The sequence below is a fragment of the Musca autumnalis genome, unplaced genomic scaffold (assembly GCF_047663935.1).
Source record: "Musca autumnalis isolate F117 unplaced genomic scaffold, ASM4766393v1 scaffold_3, whole genome shotgun sequence".
Taxonomy (NCBI): domain Eukaryota; kingdom Metazoa; phylum Arthropoda; class Insecta; order Diptera; family Muscidae; genus Musca; species Musca autumnalis.
The window spans coordinates 199486979-199514933 of NW_027411866.1; the positions used below are offsets into that span (position 1 = coordinate 199486979).

At 39.9% G+C, this 27955-nt stretch overlaps 2 protein-coding genes across 2 annotated transcripts in view; one reads left to right on the top strand and one right to left on the bottom strand.

Annotated features, from left to right (window-relative positions):
* The window catches only part of r (carbamoyl-phosphate synthetase 2, aspartate transcarbamylase, and dihydroorotase rudimentary), a 64218-nt gene that overhangs the window by 21211 nt on the left and 15052 nt on the right, over positions 1–27955 (top strand). The window lies entirely within an intron of this gene.
* LOC141398691 (uncharacterized) lies at positions 322–21459 on the bottom strand. The gene is made up of 4 exons (XM_073976249.1): positions 20940–21459; positions 7595–7726; positions 5786–7529; positions 322–1411 (listed from the first exon to the last, which is right to left on the bottom strand). The coding sequence occupies exons 1-4, from the start codon at positions 21389–21391 to the stop codon at positions 368–370; spliced, it is 3372 nt and encodes a 1123-aa protein (XP_073832350.1). The 5' UTR covers positions 21392–21459; the 3' UTR covers positions 322–367.

The following is a 27955-nucleotide window of genomic DNA, read 5'->3' on the forward strand; positions in this document are numbered from 1 at the left end:
AAGAAATATGGTGTTTATATACATAGTTCGTTTGGTTTTCTAAAACAGGTATCGGCACCAATACAAACGCATTGTTTGCGACATACGACTCTCTCTCGCTCTCTCCACAAACAGCGTGTACGTTAATGCATTGCTAAAATTAAAAATCATTGAAACAAGCGACAACAGAACCTTCTTCATTGACTTCTGAAAGAAGACTGAGTGGTGGTTGTTCTGTTGGTATTCTCATCAAGGGCACCTGTTTACAAATACACAAATATTACCTACCTTAAGGATATAATCGAATGGGAAATCTTCTGATCGGAACAATAAAAACTCAAGTTTGTTTAAAATATATAAATAATCACATTTTATTTTTTCTAAACTACTAACTTTCCGATGACTGATTAAATACACCCTTGAGTTGTAATGTTTTGCGTTTTAACATATCACGGATTTGAGCTTTTTTCTCTTCATTCGATAAATGTTGAATAAACTTATCGGTATTTTGTGATAGATTTTGAAAGAGTTCAGTATTTCCCAAGGGAGAGGATTTTATAAAATTCGAGGAACTTTTCATTATTGAAGGGAAAAACTTTGTAGATTCCTTACTCGTAGACGCAGAGGCGCTTGAAGAAACATCAACATTAGGAGAATCAAGTTCCTCTTCGTCCTCTGTTGCATGACTAAAACCACCTGCATTATTTTCACGACAATCTTCTCCCTCGTCTTCATGACTTTCACTTCTCACGGCTTTTGATCTTAAAATACTAACAGGACTATAGCATTCAGGTTTTTGTATTGGATTTATATCTCCATCGTGGACTTTTATGACAACATTATGGAATTTTATTGATTTCCTTGGTGTTTCAGGGGGACGTAAGGTGATCGTGGGTTCTTCCTCTGCAATACTTTCATTGTCAAAGTGCAGTTTTATACAATGTTGGCGGTTTGTTTCATTTTCTTCCACTCTCACCACCATTTCTTCATATAAATTATAGGGTTGCATTTCACTTTGTGATTTATTTGTCTCTTCCATTTTGCCCTTGAAATCATTACTGGGAACACGCACAATTTGTGGAGTTGGTGTGGCATCTATGCTTATACGCACCGGTAGTATAGGTGGAGTAGTCGTTAATGGGAAATCTTCCTTATCCGAGAGAATTTGTAGTTCTTCATCAAGACTTTGTATTTTATTGAGATATTCTTTGGCTCCAATATCACAACCATAATTATGATAGAATTTACACAGACGTCTTGCCTGGGATAGATAGGTTTTTGTCACCGCCACCGATTGGAATTCCAAAGCCTTTGAAGACATCGCTATTAGGTGATCTAGTACGATTTCCAAAATATTTGTTCTTCTCAAATTCTCAACACCTTGATTGAGTTGCCGTTGGTGAGGATTGTTCATATCTCTTTTGAAAAAGAACTGAAATGAGAAAAAGATTTATTTTTAGTTATACTTCGGAAGTTGGGAAATCTATTTAAAGAAAAAAAAAAACTTATAGAGGTTCGTATACTACAGTTTACTTTTAGTCGACTTGGATTTATAGAGCTTCAACAAAAAGTCGACTATTTGATTAAACGGAATCTACCATTGGTACAACTATTGAATCTTCTGTACCAGATTTTCCTGAAACCAGACAGCGTATTTTTTTATCGTGTGTTTGATTTTTGTGGTCCCTGCAGTTTGGCATGCTAATTATTGCACCCAGGTGGCGCCCAACGTTGACAAGCAGCATAATACAACAACCCGAATTCACTGTATTCCCAGGCACATCAGTCGAACACTTAACTGGAACATACCGTATTTAAAAAACCGGCTTGCTAACCATTGAATCCGGTTGGCGCCCAACTGTGTATACCTATTTTTGATATAATGGAATGGAAATCGATCTTTCTCAGAACAAAATTGGTAGTCACATGAACCGAATAACCAATCTCAATGTAGGGGGAGCAAGTAGTTGTTAAGGAGGTCCTGAGAGGCCCGACTATTTACAGAGGATGCCTAAATAGTTATTGAGGAGGTATATAGAGATCCGAATAGTTGTTGGGAGCAATATGGAGATCTTAATATTCATAAATAGTTTTATAAATCTCCAAATAGTATTTAAATAGGCCTATAGGGTACCAATAGTTGTTGAAGAGTTTTACAGATTAGCTGTTGACGAGCCCTATAGAGACCCGAATGGTTCTTAAGGACTTTTATAAAGGGCCTAATAGCTGCTGCGGAGCTCTGTAGAAGGCTGAGTAGTTGTGGAGGAGCCCTGTAGAGGTCTGAATAATGTTTAAGGGTATTTATATGGAGGACCTTATTAAGGACTTTTATAAAGGGCCTAATAGCTGTTGTGGAGCCCTATAGAAGGTGGAGTAGCTGTCGAGAAGCATAAAGATGCCCTGTAGAGAGCCGAATAGTTGTTACGGAGAACTAGAGAAGCCCGAATAGTCGTTGAGGAGTTTTATAGCGGCCCGAATAGTTGTTGAATAGTTTTATAGAAGCCCGAATAGTTATTGGGGTGTCTTACAGAGGCTCGAGTAGTTGTTGAGATTAATAGAGATGAGAATAGTTATTTAGGAGTCATATTGAGCCCAAATTGTTCTTTACTTTTTGGAGATCCGAATAGAGTTCCAAATAGTTAAGGAGTATCAACAGATATTGAGGAGGGTCGAGTTAATAAGGTCCGAATAATTGTTGAGAGAGAGAGTTTTTATAACCACGGATAGTTGTTAAGGAGATTTAGAGAGTTCCGAATATTTGTTTAGGGGTGTTGTAGAGTTCCGAATAGTTTTTAAGAGCTTTATAGAAGTCTGAATAATAGTTGATGAGCATTATAGAGGCCCGAGTAGCTGTTGAGGGTATTTATAGAGATAGGAATAGCTATTGAGCAGTTTTACAGAGACCGAATATTTGTTAAGGGGCTGTATAGAGGATGGAATAATTGTTTTTATAGACTTACGAGTAGTTCGTTGGGAGTATTTAGAGGCCGGACTAGTTGTTTAATAGTTATATAGAGACCCGATTAGTTATTAAAGAGCCCAATAGTACTCGAATGGTTGTTGAGGAGTCTTATAAAGGCACGAAAATTTGTTAAGGAGATATGTAGAGACCCGATTAGTTGTTGAAGTAGTTTGTTGAGACGGTCTATAGAAGGCCGAGGTCTAAGTAGTTGCTAACGAGCTCCTTTGAGGCCAGAATATTTCCTGAGGAGGTATATTGAGATCCGAACAGACAACTGAATAGATGTTTATGGGTTTTTTAGTGTTACGAACAGTTCTTGAAGGGTTTTATAGAGACCAGAATATTTGTTAATGTGTTTTGTAGGGACCCGACTAGTTATTGAGGGGTCCTATAGAACAGGAATAAGATTAGTTTTATAGAAGCCTGAGTAGTTGCAGATGAGATTTATACAGATCCAAATAGTTATTGTGGAGTCCTATACATCAGGAAAAGGTGCTAAAGAACTTTGTAGAGGTCCGAATAGTTGTCGAGGAGCCCTAAAGAGCCCGAATAATTGTTGGGGAGTCTTTTAGAGGGCCGAGTAGTTACTGAGGAGATTTATAGAGACCCGAATAGTTATTGGGGGGAGTATTATAGACTCCTTGAAAATTGTATAGTGCTTCGAATATTTACAAGTTTTATGGAGCCTCGAATAATTTGTGACGAGTTCCATAAAGGCGAGTTCCATAGAAGTTTTACAGAGGTCCGAATAGTTGTTGGGGAGTATTATAAAGACCCTAATAGATGTTGTGGTGCCTCATAGAGAAAGGATTTCATACCTCCTCACCACCTTCCCAAGGAGTTGCTAGAGTGATACATTAAGAGCCCCCTCCCTATTTGTATTGGTCCACGTCCTAGAAGTATGTGTTCCAATATATTATCGTTGACCATTTTTTCGATGGCCTCTTTATGATCTTTGGGTAGTCTGGGCCGGACCCTCTACTAGTGCCGATCACCGCATAGCAACGCTCGTCCTTGTAGTGCCGTTTTGCCACCTTGGAATAAGTAGATGGCGGTTCCGCGCCAGTTTCCCTGGCCATATTTCTTTTATGGAAGGCCCTAGGCTTCTTTCCTAAGTCCCCGGTCATTTCGAGCTCACCTCGTCGCCCTCTGTCAAAGAATACTTTGGACAGTCTCCTCCGTATGGGGTTTGACTAGATTTCTTCGAATCATTTGAGGGTTGGAAGCTGTTTTTCTTCATACTCGGTTTAGCGGTGTTTCGTTACTTCCGAGGAAGTGAAGGCAGTATTATTGATCTCTTTTAGAGCATCCCACTATTCTCTTTTCAGTTTCACCTGGTTCTTTTTAAACTTTCGTCGTTGAGCCCCACTCCACTACACACTTTTCCTTGTAAGGTTTACGATATTCTCACTTACTTCTTCTACCGTCTTGTGGACGTCCTCTTTATGAGGTGTTTATTTTTCTTTTGCTATCGGATTCGGAGTCAGGGTTGCTCCCAGCCTCCGATGTTTGTGTCAAGTTAATTCTCTCCCAAAGCTTTCCTGTCTCGAAACAGGTTGTGTGCTTATATCTGTACCTTCGACCACAGATGCCAAGACATCCACATCTGTGAGAGATGTTTGCTCACGATCGTTTGATTACGACGAGGTGTGACTTGCATTTAGATCACTGGTCCCCGCCGATATTGGGTTTTTGAGGCGCTACATCGTAACCTTTAGTCCCTTTTTGCTTCCATATTTAATTTTTTTGCTTTAGGGGAACCTTTCCGAAGTTAGTTTTTTGTCCTCGGGAAATTCACGGTCTCCTGAGGAGGTGATCGTACGACTCTACCCCAGACTGGCCATGTCACAAGTGATTTCACTCGTTTAGGGCAGAGTACTATAGGCATCCACATCACTCTGTCCTTCAGGGAAGTATGAGGAAACTATGGAGGATTGAGCCAAACAAATCTGTGTTAGGTGGACAATACACGACGGTGGCGCCCAACGGTGGATAAACAAGAATAACATTTGAATGTTTTGAGGCTAGTCAGTGCAGTGCACTCAGTGATATGAAGGAGTCTCCCTTGTTCTTCGGGGATGTTGTAAGAACATGACGGCGTCCAGCGTTGGATGAACATTTGAATATTTGGACACCAATCAGAGCACACATTGATAAGGAGAAGTCACCCAGGTCCTTCGAAGATTTTTTGGAAACCAAATGTTGATAAAAATGACAACATTTGAATGTTTGAAGGTCAGTCAGTGCAGTTCACTCATTGATATGGAAAAGTATCTCTTATATAAGCTTAATGATGCGGGACCGACCTTTTATAGCAGAGTCCGAATGGTAGATAAGTTCTTCATGACTGAAATATTCAGAAAATGTCGCCTAGATTAAGCCGAGAGGTATTTTGTAGGCAAAAGAATAATTATTCCAGCATGTCAGAATACCGAACAACAACGGAATGTCCCTACACTACTCTTCTAGCAGACCGCAAAGAGTTTTTCAAGTGACAAGGGAGACTTCTCTCATATAAATGCGGGCAGCCCGAATCATATTAGCTCAATGATATGGGTCCAACTGTCCGAACTGCGTGACTTACGACACCACTTGTAGAGAAGTTGTATATGGCTGAAACACTCAGGAAATGTCGCCAACAGTACTGAGGGTATTTGCCACCGTTGAAAATTTCTGAGTGCAAGGCGGGTGTGCATACCACTGCACCAGGGTGGCACCCTTGTCCCTTCTGGGATTTTTGTGAAACGATTATTATAATTATAATTTTTTCAAGAGACCATATTTTTTCGACCCTAAATACAAAACTTAACATGATTGCAAAACAAAAATCTTAAAATCACTTACCTCAACATCGATTGACTCCACAGATCTCCTTTTCGCAACCATTTCCTGCTTTTTCAATTCCATATTATGCCTTAGCAATTGGGTCTTTCGTCTCAGTTTACCATTTGTACGAACATGATGCTGTTTCATACCCAACAATCCTTTAGCTCCCTCATCAGCCATCAAACATTTATCCTCCTCCGCCTCGGCCTGGGCCAAATCCATCAGTGAACGAGCATTTTTGGCTAATAATTTCAATTTTAACATATCATTTTCCACTAAATTTTCAAATAATTTCTTAAAATTCAATTTCGGAAAATATCCATCCAAAAATTCTAAATTTCTAAAAGAGATCATCAAATGCATCAGAGGATTTGCAGTTATATCTGCCAATATGGTATACAAGGTGTTTAGGGAATATTCTGGTATACTTTCGAAGAGGTTGCGTTCCCTTATAAAATAATCGCTTAAATGTTTCTCCCGCACCCTTTTTTTAAATGTATCGAGGAAACGTAGCAACACCTCACCCAAAAACTCTTCCGGCCAGGCATTGTAATCTTTTTCACATTCCCAAAATAAATGGGAGCGCAAATGATCCAAGGCAAACATTAGGGATTTATTCTTTTCCAAGGGTTCTACGAAACTTCTGAGCAGCGCTTTGGTTATCATGAAAACCTTAATTTGGGTATTTGTCAAATGCTGCTCCAAATAACGTTCCGCCTTGGGGAAAACAATGCGCCATTCAATATCACGAAAGGGATTGCGTTTCTTTTTCGGAGCAAATCCCAAGGGTATGACATGGAAACCGAAGGTTTCGATACGTTTAATCATGGCCCGGGTGGGCCATTGGATTTGTTGTCCCGTCTGGGGATTGGTGGAGAAGGGTCTGTCCCGTAGGCGAAATTCAAAGGCACATTTGGGCCATTCATTGACATTTTGGGCCACATGTATGGCAGGTATCAGTTCATAGCGATTTGTGTATATTGAACTTCCCCGAAATGTGGCCATATCCAATTCATTGTCCGTGATTTGCAGCTGTTGGGCCAATTTCTTACGCACCAGTTCACCAAAATATCTCATAAATTCTCGCGAATTTAGATAATTCTGGGCCAATAGTCGCCTGCGTTTTTCCAGTTCAATGCGATATTGTTTTATGGCCTGTAAGGTATCATAGTCCCTATAATCTTCCCTTTCATCCTCATCATCACTTTCACTCTCCTCTTCATCATCGCTAAACTCATCCTCGTGCAGCGCTGGCACAAAATTACCCAATGGCGAAATACAAGAATCTGGCAGAACTTTCTCATCCACCTTCTGGCGATCTCGACCATTTGTAATTTTTAACTCCTTCAAAGGATGTTGAGTATTTAAGTGGGTAATGAAGGCGTAATCGTAATCATTTTCTGGATCTCTATTTGAACTGGAACCCAAAACATTTAACACCGTTTTACTACCATATGGACTGGTTGTGCCATAACCTGAACTACCTTCACTGTAAATATCGTCATCATGACTGATGGACTTTTTGGCATCTTCTCGTAATCGTAGACGCACATATCCCTTCCATTTGATGTCGCTTAACATTTTGGCATAGTCGTCTTTACATGGCGTCGTCTCCCGAAAATCCATTTCCATATCGACTTTACATAGCGGTGAAATCGAGTCATAATTTGCGTCATTCGGACGTGCAATGTCGATATTTTCAAATACCATATAAATTGTTTCCGTTTGAAGTAGTTGGGAATTGTTTTTATCCGGACCGTGACTGAAAGGAGAATTGGGGAGATAATTTAGTGGGAAGATTGGGCATATTTTTGCATGGAAACTTACACTGGCTTATGTTTAATCCATTTTGCTACGGCAACATCTAAAGGATTTGTCAACAGTATTGAATGTTCTTCCAAATTTTGATTTAACTCTTTTTCTTTGGACAACAAATCTTCGGTGATGTTTGAGAGTTCACTGTAGGAAGAATATAAAAAAACATCTCGGAATTATTATAAAACTAAGTAAAAATTCGATCAGTCGGTAAATACCCTGAATCTATATTTGTACAAAAGTACAATAGCAGGAGTGGTAGACCGAAATGGACTATGCACAGATCCTTAATTTAAAAAAGGAAAGGAATAACATTTTTGTAGGCGACAAAATAAGGGTTTCAGTTTATTTTTAGAGTTTTGTGGGGTATGGGTGGGTATCATAAACATAAACCTAAAAACCAGTATATGATATGATTCGTTTCCTGTTTTACCCGGCTCTGACTCTAGATCCTAGTCTAGGAATGTGGCTGCTTCGATTGCAGTATAGGACCAATGGCAATTTTCTGAGGCAGAACGCCTGTTTTTCAAGTCATATATTTGAATAAAGTAGTAACGGGATTAGATTCTTGACACTTTGGACCACTTAATAAGAAAAACATTTCAACCTGACAACGCAGGGTAGTCAAAGATATATTATATCGTTGGACCTTTCTATCTAGATTACGAAGGTCGCTTCTGACATCCCTGGTTAGTGGGTCTTATACACCATACGGCTGTACAGGAAGAATCTCTGTCTTCTCATGCATATGACCCACTGAAGATATGGGGAGGCACCCTGTTGCAGTTCTCAGGCCGGCATTCTTACAGGTGTGCATATTTTGCCATCGCTTTCCACTTATATTCGCGGACCACACTGGCGCAGCATAGCTTACTATAGACTGTGACATCGAGATCGTAAGGTATACGGATGATTGTACGATGCTGCAGTCAGGTACTTTCCCTGGTGAAATCTGTGAGAGACTGAACAACTATTTAACCGATCTTACCACCTTTTTCCATTCGAGGAATATGCAGATTTCCGCCACAAAATCTACAACCACTCTGTTCACCACATAGACAGCGCAGTTTGGACGTGAGTTGAATGTCGTGGTCGACGGTAGCAGAATTCCGACCACAAACTGCCCTAAAATTTTAGGGGTCACATTCGACACTACATTCACGTCGTGCGCACACGCCACAGCTATCTGCGACTAGTTGAAAAGTAGGAACAAGGTCCTCAAGTCCCTGGCCGGCAGCACTTGGGGTGCTGATAAAGAAACCTTGTTGGCCACGTATAACGAGATAGGTCGGTCTGTGGTAAGCTATGGGCTCCAGTCTGGTCCCCGAGATTGTGTGACACGAACTGGAAAAAGATTCAAACTTGCCAGAATGCCGCCCTGAGAACAGCGGCAGGGTGCCTCCTCAAATCTTCAGTGGACCATCTACATGAGGAGGCAAAAATTCTTCCTGTAAAGCAACACAATGAGATGCTTTCGTTGCAGTACCTGCTTGGATGTTATCGTGTGAGCCATCCCAATCACCATCTTGTGGGTAGGCCCGGCCCATTCAGGGAGATCAGGAAGGATATCCATGCTCTAGAGGGAGAGGTCCAACGATACAGGAGAGAACCCCTAGATCAACAAGCATATCAAGCAGGATTGAATAGCATTCACACGGACGCAGTTACCAAGGCCTTAAGCAATTATAGTATGAATAAAGTACTCTATCGCAGCTGAGGAGCGTCAGCTGCCACGACAAACCAGAGTAGTTTTGGCTCAACTACGCTCGGGATATTGCAGTCGCCTAAATTCGTATTCGTGCAAGACATATGCCCAGTATGCGGCATGGGCCCGCACGACACACAACACCTTTTTAACTGCCCCGCCAAACCTACCCATCTAACTCCAGTGGATCCGTGGCTACATCCCATCGAAGCAGCCATTTTTCTGGAACTGGAGATAGACCCAGAGCCAGATTGAACAGAGGAATGAACATATAAACATAATAAAAACACTGTTACCACAACAACAATAGACCGACCTATCGTTTGGTCAACATGGTTTCTTTATCTGCACCCAAGTTCTGCCGGCTAGGGACTTGAGTACCTTATTCCCACATCTTAGCTTGTCGCAGATAGCTGTGGCATGCGCGGACGTCGGGAACTGTAGAATGTAACCCCGTATTTCGGTAGTTAGTGGTTACAATTCTGCTACTATCGACCACGATATTCAACTATCTTCTTAACTGCGACGTCCATGTGGTGAACAAAGTGGCCGTAGATTTAGTGGCGGATATCTGCATATTGCTCGTGTGGAAAAAGGCGGTATGATCAGTCAAATAGGAGTTCAGTCTTTCACAAATGTCACCAGGGAAGGTAACTGACTCCAGTATCGTACAATCATCCGTATACCTTACGATCTCGATGTCGTCTGGAGGGGTCGGAATACAGGAGAGCTAGAGGTTAAACAGTTCCGGAGATATCACCCCACATTGGGGAACTACCTGTTTCACTCTACGGGGTTTGGACTGCTTGTTCCTGAATTCCACGTACGACTGGCGTACACACATACTACAATTGATTATCCAAAATTTCGACTTGACCGGAGGGTTGTCTGCTCAATATCCTTAAATAGCGTAGAGTGTTTGACAGTATCAAAGGCTTTTGATAAGTCAAGCGCCGCCATCACTGTTCTATTACACGGCTTTTACTGGCTGAGTCCTCGACAAATATGTGTAGAGGTGGCAGGCAGCGTTGCTGTCGTGCTGTACTGCTTACGAAATTCATGCTGATGATCGGCAACTGGATAGCTATTTCTGACGCTGGAGAGGACTAAGGCTAAAGGGTCTTTGCCGCGGGCGACAAAAGCAAAATTGGTATGTACGATTCACCTTTGCTGGCATACTGGCCTGGCTTCTGTAGCGGGACCACCCTGCCAATTTTCCAGACTTTGGGAACAATGTGGATGGCTAGCGACAGGTTGAGAACATTGGTGAGATACTGGACCTCTCGGTCCATTCAGCTGTTTAGTATTGTCATGGAGATTCTATCGGGGCCCAATGCTTTGGATGATTCAGCGTTACTGATGACATACGCAGCATCATCAATTGTAAATGTGTTGGTTCGTCCCCGGCAAGAAGAGATGTAATGCGACGTCATCCAGGTGTGCTCGACAAACTGTCGATTAAAATAACTTGATAAGATATGACATCGAAACGTCGTCAAACGCGAATTAGATCGCATCATCTTTCTTTTCAGGGTTTGAGAATCAGTTAACCGCTGTTCTCAATTCATTTATTCCGGCTCCAATGTTGCAACTTTAAATATTATTTAGCCACTTGTTCCGCTTATACTCAACGAGCAACCTGTTAACTTTCAGTGTCAGCTTCCTGACTCTGGGGTTGGTTCATTTGCTAATCCCGTCGCCTGCGCTGGGAAATATGTTCTCAGGTATACGGCTAGCGGCTGCAGCAGTAATGTCCCGGAAAGTCATCTCTGCTCTGCATCAGAAGGGTTGGACAGATCTCTGAAGCCGTGATAAGCGAACTCTCTGAAACTAGGCTAATTGACTTTCCCATGATTGATGGAAGAGCGGAGCTCAGAGGCAATGAAATCGGGCGGTCTGCTGATAGAGATAATAATGGGGTGATGGACTCATCCAAGAGAAACGACGGGTTGCCAGGTCACGTCATTTGTCAGAACAGGTGACCCAATGGTTATATTTGCCTAACTATAACACTCCCCGCTAATTCTGGTGGAGACATCCTAATTGACGTACAAATGTAGAGCTAACAATATGTTCAGCCAGCGCTATAAACCCGCTATAAATTCATTATGAGCATTGAAGTCCCCAAGACAAGACGATTATGACATTCCAAAACCGGACTAATGTTGGGCCGTTAAGCAAATCTACCTCGACAGTTCAACACCAGACTTCTACCCCATACATTCCATGTAAGGGTCATTAGAGCCAGGCTCAAACTGTCTACATTGAATAGACTGGTGCAATAGGCTAATCCCCACCTCATCTACTTCTGATGCGATTTTTTTAGTACGTTGTAACTATCACAACGCTGTAAATTGCAGTCCTGCACCTCCGAATCATAAAATTCACTATTTCCTCGGCTGGTGTTAAATGCTGTGTGTGCGGCTGCTGTTAGAGGACTGCAAGGGAGTCTTGTATTCTGATGACGACGACTCACTGGAGACTGTGTTCACGCAGCACCAACTTCCGGCATCTGTTACATCTCACCGAAGTTTGAATGTGGTGGATGAGGATGTGACAAACGGATCATATCTATATATGTCAGTTTTCTTCCGTCTCGGCACGGACCAAAAGAATCCGAAGCAGGCAGAAATACAAACATATGTACACTGATGTGATAAATGCTGACCGGAACACGGGTGTTGTGAGGTTCGGGTCAATCCAGAATCGAAGAACCCGCTGCCGTGGATTGATGCACTGTGTGATGTGTGTCGCAGTAGAAAAAACACTTCTTTTTTCAATTTCACCACTGAACTCATTCAAATTGATTGCGTGTGTGGTGAAGTTATTGCGTTATCAAAACATTATTGACACCAATCACCACCACGACAACCAGCATCATATCAAAGACAAGAGTAGCTAACTGGAAATGCATTCCAAATATTACATGCTTAGAATAGGAAGTCAGACAGGTTGCTAGGTTGCTGTGTTATCAATTCGATAAGAATTGGCACGCAATGTGGAAATGTTATCAAAAACAACAACAAAAATATCTTTGTACGCATCTTAACATTACAACTAGTAACTAATACGAAGATTGTTCCATATCAAAATGTCTAAAAGCTGCAAACGGGAATCCACCTTTAGGTAGACGTCACGTTATCTACTGCCCTGAATTGCATTCGTTTTGTAAACCGGAAGGCTTATTACATACTATTTAAATTCATTTTACGGAACTTATTGTTTTGGTACTTGAGATTACACAGTCTATACACAACTGATAGGGAAGGCTCGCCTCAATTCTTATCGTTAAAATGTCTGTTTCGCTTTTCACAAGTCGGAATGTCGCCTACATTAAAGGTACAGTAGCTTACGATTTGAAAGATGCATTGCATATTTAAGTATTAAAATATTAGAATTAGGCGAATAAGCTAGTAAAAAAGTATCAGTCGGCTTGGCCGACAGAGATATACCCTCAGCCTGTGTATATTGAAACAATTTTTTCCAAAAAACGTGTGTATTTAGAGGGTTTTAAAAATTTTGGGCGTATAAAACGACAAAAACGTTGATTAGGATTAAAGAGCAAAAGTTTTGCAGAGGAAATACTTAAAGGAATGGATCGACATGGACCATTATGGAAGTGGATCTCAAGCCACTGCATATGGTGCCATATGGGGTTTTACACCCTTCGGGCTGTTTGCACAAGAAGTGTGGATTTGCCCCTGAAAAAACTTTTACCTTCGTAATTGAGGCAGCGAAAGCAAGTTGCTTCAACAAAAATCAAATTGATTCGATAGCAGGTCTTAAAGTGAACTTATCCGAAATTTTGTTTCGTAGGTACTGGATGAAGTGGACAAATATAGTCCATATTTGAACCTGATCTATATCTGGTAGATATATTAGGATGTGTAAAGTATTGGCCAATTCGGCCACTCCCTTCAAAGTTACCGCCCGAAAAATTTTTCCGAACATTTTTGAAATTTTGCGGGGGAGGTATCTGAATGAGTGGACAAATATGGCTTATCTTCGAACTTAAACTATGTTTGGACAAAATATTACTAAGACCAAATTTTGGACCCAATCGGCAGGTCCGTTCGAGACTTATCTTGCGCTCCAACCACCTCACACGGTGTAATAGGGGTTTTGTGCAACTTTCAGGCTATTTTCTCAGGAAGTATGGACTTGCCCCGGATAAAACTTGTACCGTCGAATGGGGGGCAGTAAATACAAGATGCTAAAATAAAAATCAAAGCGATTCGAGAGCAGGTCCTAAACTGAACTTATACGAAATTTTGTGTGGGAGGTACCCGAAGGAGTGGACCGATTGAGTCCATGTTGGAACCTCATCTAAGTCTGGTAGACATTTCACGAGTTGCAAATTATGGACCAAATCGGTTGCTTCCTTCAAGAGTTATAGTACGTACAAATTTTCCGAACATTTTCGAACTTTTGTGGGGGAGGTACCGGAAGGAGTGGACCGATATAATCCAACTTAACCTAAGTTTGGACAAAATATTACGAAAGCCAAATTTTAGACCGAATCGGTTGATCCGTTCGGGAGTTATCGTGCGCTCCAGCCAGACATACAGACTGACGGACGAACATTGCTCAATCGACTCCAAATTGTCTGAAACACATTTCGTCCAAACAGACTTGGGGTCTAAAACCATTATTTCGATGAGGAACATTTTGCCCGTATGAAAGTGTATATACCCTCGTTAGCATAAATGCTGAGGGTTAAAAACATATTTGATCGGAACTAAACATGACAAATCGAGGTTAATAGAGATCTAAGAGAAATCAAACTGTTGATCTAAAAACAATAAATATGAACATTTATGGCGATCGGTTAACGTTAATCCGCCCCCTGACCGATCCGTATTTCCATAGGAATTTTGGGAACAAAGGCGAAATCGCTTAAAGGCCGCAATATTGTCTCTGGATAAAAAACGAATTCTACAAAAAATTCACGAAAATCGGCCATACTATCGTAATAGAAGCCGGTATTTTCTCGTCAGCCTAATGTCAGAGGGGATAACAAATGTTCTGATTTCCTTATGAAGTGGGTGGCCAAATTCTCTAAGAATTTGCCATTTATTAAATGTCTAATCGCTAATTTTAAATATAACTAAAAGAATTCATGAATTAACAATTGAATTGCCAACTTTAACTATTGTGAATTGTATGCTAATGTATCTAGATTAAGTAACTGAAATGAAATATCTTGTCATTGATTACTCTCGTTAAAATCCGGCCACTCAACGAAAGTAATTTATCTTAGATTTGTAAGATCAACATGTTTTAAATGAATTCACTTGGTTAAAACATATTGGCCGGTAAGGATCTCTCCTCATTTCTTGTCATCATATGCAAATAAACCTTTACGTTTTGTAACGTTATTAGAAAAAATTCTAACTTTTGGTTTACCTCCCTTCTCTCTTTATTTTGAATTATTTCTCATTTGCTATGAGAAATAATTACTAGCATAAAAAAATCATTACAGTCCACACACAATCATTGGTCGTTTGCTGGAGTATCGATTCTCATCATTTACTCTTCCATTCCAAGCTCTGGTAAACAAGAAGGTCTGATCAACTAGCCAAGGCAAACTTTTTTTCAGTGGGTATAAAATGTTAAAAAAAAATGTTAGAACTGCAACTCTCAAATGCTTCCTTCAATTCATCACCGTTTTTGTGATTTCACATGATGGACGTGCTTACCATTGAACCACGGTGGGGCATCCGATAGTAGTAAATCTGGAGCAATAGTTCGCCGATTTTTCATCTTTATCCTTCGAAATAAGAGCTATTAATAGTAGACTTGTTTTCTTTCATTTAAGTGGTTCGTTTATCTAGTATACTTTAAAATATCGAAGAAATCATTAATTATATTGTTAAATTTCTTGGAAAAAATTGTTTACAATTAGAATATGTCTGTAACATTGTCTAATGGTAGCTACAATCTACTAATTGTCAATAGGAATTGAAATGTTATCAATAGACACAATTATTATTATTATTATTGCAAATTTGAAAATATAGTAGTCAGGCACAGAACATTCTTAATATTTCATAATAATGATGTTTCTTCTTAATCACTGAATATGCGTAAATCTTGATATGGATACGTTACGATCGATAATTATAATAATGGTATTTTCTTATTCATTATCAAAGAGACCATGGTTAGGCTGTCGAATAGAACATTCCTGAACATTGCAAATCAAAATCAATGATGATTGAATTCATTCTCTTTCGAGTTGAGCTGTTGTGACCTAAGAGGTACATTGACAAATTAGGAATCCACCGAAGTCCCACACATTCAACCATTATGCTACGTTTCACGTTTAGAATGTTATTTTAGTCAGTGGACGAAGGCTAAGCTTGGAAACTAGCATTTATACCACAAAACATTCGATAATTGTATATCACGGTGCTCTTAAAACAAATTTAAATGGAAGGTGCTTACACCTGGGAAGTTTTAGGGGATTCTGAAACTACAATGTTCGTAAAAAAATCGCCGGAGTGCTTTTTAATTAAATCGCGATTCTAGTTGACATTTTTAGGTTTTTTTTTAGGTTTTCACGATTATGCTTAGAAATTGCAAGTTCTACCGAATTGGGCCTAAAGAAAATGTTGTAGCTATGAAAATTCTCTACATGATTGACCTTTATAATAATTTCGTAGGTTTTACCATTATTGACATATATAAGTTCAAATGAATTGACTGTATCGCCTCCTTATAAAACAATGTCATGACTGTAATTTCCCAACTTGAACTTATATATCTCGAAAATGGTACAACCTAGGAAAAAATTACGAAAGCCAATCATGTAGAGAATTTTCACAGCTAAACGATTCTATCTAGCCCCATTTCGATAAAACTTACCGTTTTCAAGCAGATCGTGAAAACCTAACAATAAAGATAACAAGTAAGAACGGCGTTAAGTTCGGCCGGGCCGAACTTGTTATACCCTCCACCACAAGCTGTATTGAAGTAAAATGGAATAATTGTTTCCTTTCGTGTATGAAGAAGACATAATACTAAATTTCAGCAATTTCGGTAAAACAATGAGATGCACTATTCTATGGGGGCTATTTCAAAACGTCGATCTATACCGACAAATTTCTGAGGCAAGTTTTTAGGCTCAAAGAAGACTAAATACCAAATTTCCTATATTTCGGTAAGAGAATGTGGCTAAAACTTAAAAAAAAAACGAAAATTAAGAAGTACGCTTCTATGGGGATATAGGAAGACGTGGACCTATACTGATAATACTCTTCTGGAATATTTTATAACTCTTGAAAGACTAAATAACGAATTTCAGCCATTTCGGTTGGATATTGACGTCACAATCTTCAGTATTACGAAAATCGGGAGGTACCGTTCTATGGGGGCTATATCGAAACGTGGACCTATACCGACGAATTTTAGTCAGAAATGGGGCAATATGAAAGCATGGACCTGTACAGACATATTTCTGGCGAACAGTTTTATATCACATTGAAGACTAAATACCAAATGTCAACCATTTTGGTGGAATATTGAAGACACAACCTTCAAAATACGAAAAATCGGGAGGTGCCTTTCCATGGGGGCTATATGAAGGCGTGGACCTATACCGACAAATTTAAAGGGGAAGTTTGAGTACCCCCAACGAAGTCTAAATACCAAATTTCAGCCATTTCGGTGGAATATTGAGGCCACAACGTTCAAAATACCGAAAATCGGGAGGTACCGTTCTATGGGGGCTATATGAAGGCATGGACCGATACCGACAAAGTTCTGGGGGAAAGTTTTATACCACCAACGTAGAGTACGTATTGCATGCTCACGTTGCTGTATTTGATCGGATGTTATCGTGAGAGCCATCCTAATTACCATATTGTGGGCAGGATCACCCACCCAGTCATGTCAGATGGGATCTTATCCACGATATAAAAGGGAACCTCTAGATCAGCAAACGTATCATGCAGGTTTCGAAAGCATTCACACATATGTCATAAATAACTAAGGTGTGAATGCGGTCTCGGAGTACATCCCCCATCTATTACAGCCGAAGAACGTCAGCTGCCACAACAAACCAGAGTACTTTTGGATAAACTACGCTAGGGATGGTCTAAATTTCTAAAATCAAGGGTTGGTGACACCGTGCAAAACAACTGCCCAGCACGCGATAAAATTTTTGCGGGGCCAAGTACGATTACTTACGAACTAAGTTCCCGAGCTCGTCGAAACTTTTAACATCGTCAAATTCACAATTAAACGAATTCGTCGGTCACATTTATTCTTGAGCTCGAGTCGTCATAAAATTGGGGAAGAGTTCTTTGCTTCAATGCAAAGAACTAAGAGAACTGATGAGTCCAAGTGGCGTTGGACGAAACTAGTATTCTCTGCCCTTTCCCTAAAGTAAATCAATTTTAACTAACCCCACTTTAAAAACTTGTTGTTTTTAAAATTTGAAAACAACAAATCTGTGATTAAGCTGGGTCTTACTTTAAAAATAAAAAAGGAAACACACATCACAACAAAACTGCTAAAGTGAATCGTCAAATTTCTTCCGAACGTACATCAAGTTCCAAGAAAGTCTAATAATGCGATATAATGATTTTCGTGGACAAGTCCATTATGTCAGGAAGAATGGTCAAAAAGCTCTAAAAAATCCTACAAGACATAGATCGGGTTCGAATATTATTTTCAAATTTGTTCTATTATTGTAAGGAAATGCAGCTCAGTTTCGTTGTTTTTAAATTCAAAAATAAAGTTTTTTATGTGGATGGTAGTTAAAATGATTTAATTTAATTTTTTTATTGCAACTAAGAACTCTTCCCAATGTTGACTACTCGACCTCAAGAATAAATGTAACACACATCTACTATATTTTCTCTAATCCGATTCCGATAGGACTTGCGGCTTCCAAGCAAAATCGTGAAAACACAAAAACAACCTTAAAAATGTAAACTTTGATCGCGATTTATTTAAAAAGCGCTGCATCGTTTTTTTTTTGATTTTTCTTATCTGTGAACATTGTAGTTTCAGAATCCGCAAAAACTTCCCAGGCGTAAGCTTCTCTCATTTAAAGTTGGTTCAAGAGCACCGTGCTGTTGGACCAGTATGCCAGGAAGCATGGACTTTTTAACGGAAAAGATAATATCGCTGTAAACAGGACCACAACGAACAGCATTGGTATACATTTCCAAAGGATCTTCTAAACTGCACTTGGACACAAATGTTGAACTCTTGTGGGGGAGGTACCGTAGGTAAGGAGGAGGGGATATTAGGAAATCCAAAGTTTGGGGGGAAGTACCGGATGTTGTGGACCGGTATTGCCCATCTTCGAACTTAAACCAAGTTTGGACAAAATATTACGAAGGCCAAATTTTGGACCGAATCGGCAGATCCGTTCGAGAGTTATCTTGCGCTCCAACCACTACACACTGTGTTATAGGGTTTTTTGCACCTTTCAGGCTATTTTCTCAGGAAGTATGGACTTGCCCCTGATGAAACTTGTACCTTCGTATAGGGGGCAGTGAGTACAAGCCTTTACAATAAAAATCAAAGCGATTCGAGAGAAAGTCCTCAACTGGAAATTTTCGAAATTTTGTGTTGGAGGTACCCGAAGGAGTGGAACGATAGAACCCATCTTCGAACTTAAACTAAGTTTGCACAAAATATTACGAAAGCTAAATTTTGGGCCGAATCGGTTGCTCCGTTCGAGAGTTATTGTGCAAGCCAGACAGACAGACGAAAATGGTTAAATGAACTCCAAATTGTCTGAAACGGTCAAACCATTATTTCAATGAGGCACATTTTGCCCGTATTAAAGTGAATATACGCTCGTTAGCATAAATGCTGAGGGTATAAAAAATTTGAGCAAAAGTGGAGTTTAAGGACACAGCTCAAATCGGTTTGATTTTTAGTTTGCAGCAGGTTATCCTCGCGGCCCCCAATTGCTACGACACAGTCAGTGCAAGTCCATACTTCTCAAAAAATCTCCATAATAGTGCCATTGTTTACGAAACCTTGGCCACAAGCGCTTAAAAGTTTACGCTGGAAACTTGCAAAACTTCTTTTGTCATCTACAAAAATGCTATTTATTTTTAAAATTTGTGGTCTGTTAAGAGTGCATTTAGGTCCACCACCACTTTGCTTTTATTACTTTTTATACCCTCAGCATTTATGCTAACGAGGGTATATACACTTTCATACGGGCAAAATGTGCCTCATCGAAATAATGGTTTTAGACCCCAAGTATGTTTGGACGAAATGTGTTTCAGACAATTTGGAGTCGATTGAGCAATGTCCGTCCGTCTGTCTGTCGGTCTGTCTGGCTGGCTGGAGCGCACGATAACTCTCGAACGGATGAACCGATTCGGTTCAAATTTTGGCTTTCGTAATATTTTGCCCAAACTTAGTTTAAGTTCAAAGATGAGCTATATCGGTCCACTCCTTCCGGTACCTCCCCCACAAAAGTTCGAAAATGTTCGGAAAATTTGTGCGCACGATAACTCTTGAAGGGAGTAACCGATTTGGTCCATACTTTGCCCATCGTGGAGCGTGTACCAGACTTAGATCAGGTTTTAATATGGACTCAATCGGTCCACTCCTTCGGGTACCACCCACACAAAATTTCGGAAAAGTTCAGTTTAGGACCTGCTCTTGAATCGCTTTCATTTTTGTTTTAGCAACTTGTATTCACTGCCCCCTATACGACGGTACAAGTTTCATCAGGGGCAAGTCCACACTTCCTGAGAAAATAGCCCCAAAGTTGCAAAAAAACCCTATGACACCGTGTGAGGTGGCTGGAGCTCAAGATAACTCTCGAATGGATCTGCCGATTCGGCCCAAAATTTGGCCTTATATATTGTCCAAACATAGTTTAAGTTCGAAGATAAGCCATATTGGTCCACTCCTTCAGGTACCTCCCCCACAAAATTTCAAAAATGTTTGAAAAAATTGTTCTTACTGTAACTTTTGAAGGGAGTGGCCGAATTGGTCCAAACTTTACACATCTTAATATATCTACCAGATATAGATCAGGTTCAAATATGGACTATATTTGTCTACTTCATCCAGTACCTCCCAAACAAAATTCCGGATAAGTTCACTCACAGGCTGAGGGTATATCTCTGTCGGCCAAGCCGACTGATACTTTTCTACTTGTTGTTTCTGATTTTTTTACGCGATTCTCAACTAATGGACAAGAAATGTGTGTGGTATTAAAAAGGAAACACAACCATCTTCCTTCTGCATCTATATAAAATGTTTAGTTCATTGATTTTCATTCTCTCTTCCCCAATTTTATGACTACTCTAGCTCAAGAATAAATGTGGAAATAAATAACTAAAATTTTGCGAAAGTGCAGTTTAAAGACATATTTCGAATCGGTTTGATTTTTATTTTGCAGCAGGTTAAGTGACGATACAGTCAGGTCAAGTCCATACATCCTGACATAATGGTCCAAAAAGCTCAAAAAATCCTACGGTGACCATAATAGGTCCATTGTTTACTAAACCTTCGCCACAAGAGCTTAAAAATTTACGCTGGAAACTTGCAAAACTTCTTTTGTCATCTACAAAAATACTATTTATTTTTAAAATTTGCGGTCTGTTCAGAGTGCATTTAGGTCCACCGCCACTTTGCTTTGATTCCTGTTTTACCGTTACCGCTCACCTTTCATAATTCTTAAAAAATTGCATAGTGAGGACACACTGATTCAAAATAAATCCACATAAATTCTCGTTTAACTCTTTTTGTATCTTGGCCTCTAATTGTCGATTAAATTCGTCACGGCGAAAATTATAACGCACACGAACATCCGTTGCTCCCGTTGCTGGTGACAATTCATCACTTCCGCGTAATCTTATTTTAGGTTGGGCAAATGATTCCGAATCCTCCCTAGAAAGACGTTTACGACCCGATGAACCGCCGGCACTACTGCTGTTACGTTTGTTCTTTTTCAATGCTTTACGTTGACGTTTTGCTTGTTTCTTTTGTAGACGGGCAATTTGTTTACGTTGTTTTTCCTGTTGTTTACGGGAACGTTCTCTTTGCGATTCTTTATATTGTAACTCCTGCAGCGGGTTATTTGGTTTTGGTAAAAATTTTGAACTAGAACGACCCATTATTATAAAAATTTGATTTTCTCTTTTTTCTTTGCACACGCACAACGTTTAACGGCCAATTAAAAACTAAACCTCAGCTAGAAGTGAAAATGTATGGGAACTGCTGCGATTGCTATCACACTCATATCTTGGCTATCAAAGAATATTTGTGTGTAGCTCTCTTTCGTTATTCCCCCTTTCATAAAGTACCGTTTTTATATTTACTTGATCGGAGACAGGAGGCCTCCTACCATTTCTTTTAACATCCCCACACCCCCTTTGTTTTATATAAAAATTTCTTATCAATAATTTTTTAAACAGTTTTTTTATTTCCCATTTCTTCTTTTTTATATAAAAATTGAAAACATATTTAATGTGTTATCTGATGGTAGAGTTGTTTTGCTGATTGACTGACTGTTTGATTACATGTCCCTTGTCTTGTCCATATTGGCAAGGAATTCTTTTTTACCTTGGAACTTGCCAATTGTTTATTTTCTTCATTCCCATGTTTTGCAGAGAAAGTCATTTTATTGACATTGTGCCACTTTGTGGGGCCAGTGTTCTTTCTATGTGGTCTTCTTGCAATTGTAAACTTGACAAAGAATATTCTCCACTGGAAAAAAACTGATTTTATGTTGACAAAACCTTGAAGTAAACCTTAAAGTAAATATAACTCACCATTTGGTGTGACTGCTCGTTACTTATTTATGTGTTTTATGATAGTACTGAGTTGCTTGGATGTGAGATGAATAAGGTGTCTGTTACTCATAGATTTAGAGTCATATTTTATTTGGAAAATCGCTGTAACATTTCAACGGATACATTTCAATGCAAATAGCTTAACAAGTTAAAAGTTATCAGTCGAGTTTGTCAATAACTATATATCCTCAGTCTATGACTGTGACGATAACACGATAACAATAACAGGATTAGTGGACCTATGTAAATCTACTATGACCAAATCCATAATTTTACCCTTAGACTTATAGTACGGTTACACTAGAGATTTTTTGCCGAGATAACCCACTTCGAGAGGATTTATTTCACGTTTGTGCTATGGAATTGACATTTGAAATCCAAACCCACTGGGTTAATCCGGTTAAGTGTAACCGGGTATTAGGCTAACGAGGAAATAATGGGTTTAGACCCCAAGTATGTTTGACGAAATTCTTTTGTCCATATCTACATTAGGCCATTTGCCCTGCGGTAATTGTCAGTTTGATGGCGAGAGAGATGAGGCATATAGTAACCCTTTGCCCTCTCTCACCACAAACTGACAATTGCCGCAAAGAAAATTGCCTAATGTAGATATGAACTTTCAGACAATTTGGAATTGATAGATACTAAACCGTTCAAAATTCAAGAAAACAATCAACTACAAAAATTATCAATTTATATCAATTTCTTATTGTAATGATTAAATAGATATAGGCATAGAAATTAATTATCCAACCTTCGTATAGAAGTATTGCCGATAATTTAACGTCGATTCGTTAACCATTTTTTCTTTCGGCCATGTCAATAAATCTATTGACAAATTTATCCCAAGCGCCTGAAATGGAAAGTTAATTTGATCCCTTCTCATCGAGGAACAACAGGATTTCGAATAGCATACAAGAAGGTCCTTTCATAGAGAGACAAAAGGTCAAGTAGGTTTTCTTTTGTAATAAAAAAAACAGACTTCCTCATAAAAGACGATTGATTCTTTAAAAGTCCTTCAAAATACCAAAATTTGCTCATAGCATACGAATAGGATGTGTTTATAAAAATGACAGATAGATCATCTTAAAGAAGGCTCTAACATTTCTCACACAAATTCAGTAAGAAGTCTAGTAGGATCAATATCACTTCTATAAAATTCTAGTTGGTCTTCAATACGATTTCTCTTAAAGTACCACAAGGTCTTTCTTAGAAGTTCAACAGGTCCTTTCACAGGAAATATTAATGACTTTTAATACAAAACAGGAGAAGAAGGCCAGTAAGCCTTCTATGAGATGGCCAGTAAATTTTCTAGAAGATCTTCCCAAAGAATATGTGGGATATTAAAATTAAACCATTAAAACAATCAATGCAAACATTTTTCCAATAGGCATTTAGTAATCAACATATAGATTAAAATGTGAGCATACCACAGTCACAATCTCAGAAGATGGTATTGAATGTATACCGCCCAGCCAAGATGAGGTAAAGACAGCAATAATTCGACTGAAGAATAATAAGGCAGCAGGAGCCGATGGCTTACCAGCCGAGCTGTTCAAAACCGGAGGCGACACGCTGATAAGGTGTATTCATCAGCTAGTTAGCACCATCTGGCAGGAAGAACGAGTACCCGACGATTGGAACCTGAGTATACTGCGCCCCGTCCACAAGAAGGGAGATAAGACTGTATGCTCTAACTATAGGGGCATAAGTCTACTCCCTATTGCCTACAAGATCGTGTCAGGGATATTGTGCGAACGACTAAAGCCTATGGTCAACGAGATAATTGGACCATACCAATGCGGCTTTAGACCTGGCAAGTCCACCATTGACCAGATATTTACCCTGCGGCAAATCCTGGAGAAGACCCAAGAGATGCAGATCGACACCTACCACCTTTTTGTCGATTATAAAGCAGCCTTCGACAGCCCGCTGCGTTCAAAGGTATTGCAAGCCATGTCCGAATTTGGTATCCCCCATGGTACAATAATTTGGAAGGTAGGTCAGGTTCGAACAAATTGTGAAAAACAAGGCCTGAATGCATTTGCTTATTCTGTCAGAAGTAGCATAACTGAATATGCAACAGGTTGTACTGTTTATTTGATATTTTGGATCATTAAAGAAAAATGCGAAGAATGAATGGGAGGCTAAGTTTTCTTTACAGAGTCAGCTTCTGCATATGTTCAAAAGTTTGTTTCATCACATTGTTGTAATAAATATAAATAATAAATGTTGTAATAACAATTTTCATTTCGACTGAATTTTAATATCTATAAAATATTTTGTCATATTTTTCAAAACCATACAAATACATACACAATTTGTGTATACTGATTTGAAAGAATAAGCAAACCAATAGAAAAAAATTGTAATCAGCTGTTTGCTATGCCCTACCTTGTAATGATTCTACCATGGTATCCCCTCAAAGCTCATCCGGCTTTGTAGAATGACTTTAACTGACACGAGGTCCTCAGTTAAAATAGGAAAGAACCTCTCCGAAAAGTTTGGTACCAAAAGAGGTTTCAGACAAGGAGACAGCCTTTCGTGTGATCTCTTCAACACCCTGCTGGAAAAGGTTATACGAGAGGCAAACGTCAAAAGAAGTGGCACAATCTAAACCAATAGTCACATGTTACTTGCTTATGCTGATGATATAGACATCATGGGCCGATCAGTAAAAGAAGTAACTGATACCTTTGTGAAGGTCGAAGGAGAATCTGCTAAAGTGGGTCTGGCGGTAAACGGTGAGAAGACCAAGTTGATGGTGTCGACGCGCAATGCGTCCATTGAGCTCGGACCGACTTTGGAAGTTGGTTCCTATAATATTGAGGTAGTAAAAGACTTCGTCTACCTCGGCACCTCCGTAAACACAACAAACGACATCAGTTCTGAAATAAAAAGAAGAATTGTATTGGCCAACAGATGCTACTTTGGTTTAAGTAAGCAGAAAGCCACATCTCGTCAAACAAAAACAACGCTCTACAAAACACTGATACTACCCGTGCTGATGTACGGCTCCGAAGCCTGGGTACTTGCGCAAGCAGACATGGCAGTGCTTGGTGTGTTTGAGAGAAAAATTCTTTGAAAGATCTACGGACCAATCTGCGTTGACGGTGAATATCGACGTCGCATGAACCACGAGCTGTATCTGCTATACAACGACATCAATATAGTTAAACGTATCGAGATGCAGCAATTGCGTTGGCTAGGCCATATCATAAGAATGAGCGATGATGAACCCGCTAAAAAGGCGTATAAATACGGACCGCTTGGCGGTGCACGCAGAATTGGCAGGCCAAGGAATAGATGGCGCAAACAAGTACATGATGAGATGAAAAGGCGCGGTATTCCAGAGTGCGAAGCAACAAATAGGGAGAAATGGAGATCTTTTCTTAGTTCGGCCTATGGAACAAATGTTCTGTAATGGGCCAGCTAAGTAAGTAGTAAGAATCCCGGAGCTGGAGTCGGAGCCGAAGTCGTAAAAAAATTTGAGCTTTTTTTACGACTTCGGCTCCGACTCCAGCAAAATTGTCTAGACTCCAACACACTGGTTGAGACATCGGCTTATACGTTTGGAAATAACGTGCAGTACTGTTGTGGTACTATGCTGACTCCGGTACACGGAGGAGTAACGGAGGAGGACCGGTTCATCCATTGCGACATGCCCAACGACTTTGAATGATTTTGAGCCTTGGATATCATCAACGTCACCAACCGTAGACTGCGATTGTTCCTCTTCGACTGGAAGAGAGTGTAAACGACGCAAAACACTTCTCTTCGCTCGGTCGTTATCGGGCGGCTCAATAAATTGTCGACTAAAATAACCAGCACACTTCTTTGAATCTGCCACAACCATGTTGTTTAGGTGAGGGAGGGGAAATCCATAGGTTTCTTCAATAGCTCAGTTACCGTTTGAAGAGCAATGGGGGTGAAAAGAATAAAATAAAACAACAAAAGCAGTATCTGTTTTTAATATTAAATAAGATGATTGCCGTTTATTGATCGTATTTCTTTTCAAACAACAACAAAGATTACCTTGTAATATGGGGTGGCGACAGAGGCCTGTTAGGAGAGGAGATGCCTGATGACGTCAATCAGCATCCGTGATCGACTGAGCTCGGGAAGTTGAGTTGGAATGTATCAAACTTATACACATGTCATTAAACATGTTCGATAAGACCTTAACCGTTATCCAGAATTTACTACTTCTGGTTCCAGTGTAGCAGCACTTCAGATGCTCTAGCCCCGTTGTCCGTTTGTGCTCACCTACTAATTGATTGACCTCCGATTCCAGCTCTCAAACTCTGGTTCGTACGGCAAAGCTCATCACGCTCATTCGCTAAGTGTTTGCCAATTGGATTTCCCATGGTTAAGAAAAGTACATCGTTGAAGTCGGGTGGTCTGTTGATGGAAATGAGGGTAAGAAAATGGCCCAACCTAATTGAAATGACGGATTGTCTTAAGCTATGTAATTTGCCTTTATCGTTGTCCACAATTTACTTCTACCGGTTCCAAAGTTGCAGCTCTTCAGATGTAGTAGTCCAGCGGGATTACGACTATCGGCTGTAGCAGCAATGACTCGGAAATTCCTCTCTGCTACTCCAACATTAGAGAAATTGGGCAGTTCTCTGCAGTGTTGGTTGGTAAATTCTCTGAATCCTTGCCAATTGGCTTTCCAATGGTTAAGAAAAGTACAGCGTTATGCAGTCGGGTGGACTATTGATGGCGATGAGGATAGGGAGATTGTATAAACTTAGGCAACACGATGAATATGCCAGGTGAACTATGACTTTTCTAATATCAATGAGTGTTACCCGATTCAAATTAACTCTTCTCTAAGAGCTCTTCTCTGTGTAGCAATCTTTTTGCTCAGCCAGGGCTATGCCTCTCAGGCCATTTCCTAGGATTAAATGCCTTAGCTCATGATGTGCTTAAAATTTCCTGGAACCAGCCGGTTATCGCCTTCTAACATTGACTTGATGTCAGGCGTGTAATACGGGACACAGCTGTTAATTGGTGTTATACGTCGGCGGTTCCACACATGACTGCTATTCTCATGCACTATGGTACGGGTCACTAGAGTCAAGCTCAAGCTCAAGCGAGATAGGTCTGTACTGGACATACTGGTGCAATAGGATTGCAAGGCCACCACCTCCAGTCCTTGTAAGATCCACGTACAGTAAGTTATATCAATCAGAACTCCGAAGACTGTAGACCTTGTAAAATCCGTTGCATTTCACAAATACCGACCTTTGGTGAATATATAATCGTAATAGGGACCACGAGAGCAACATATGCGTAGAATTCAATTTCACGATCCGTGACATGTCCTTAAACTGCACTTTTGCGAAAAAATTGAAATTCTGTGGGAAAAGTGATATGTATATTTGAATCTGTTGTATGTTTCGAAGAAACATTACTTTGCCCAAAGTTAGAGTAAATCGTTTTAGCGAAACATTCTGGGGGAGATCTACCCAAAATAGTGGACCGATGTGTCCATCTTCCAACTTGATCTACTTACTTAGCTGGCCCATTACAGAACATTTGTTCTATAGGCCGAACTAAGAAGAGATCTCCATTCCTCTCTATTTGTTGCTTTGCTCTCTGGAATACCGCGCCTTTTCATCTCAACATCCACTTGTTTGCGCCATCTATTCCTTGGCCTGCCAATTCTGCGTGCACCGCCATGTGGCATGTATTCATACGCCTTTTTAGTGGGTTCATCATCGCTCATTCTTTTGACATGGCCTAGCCAACGCAATCGCTGCATCTCGATACGTTTAACAATATTGATGTCGTTGTATAGCAGATACAGCTCGTGGTTCATGCGACGTCGATATTCACCGGCAACGCAGATTGGTCCGTAGATCTTTCGAAGAATTTTTC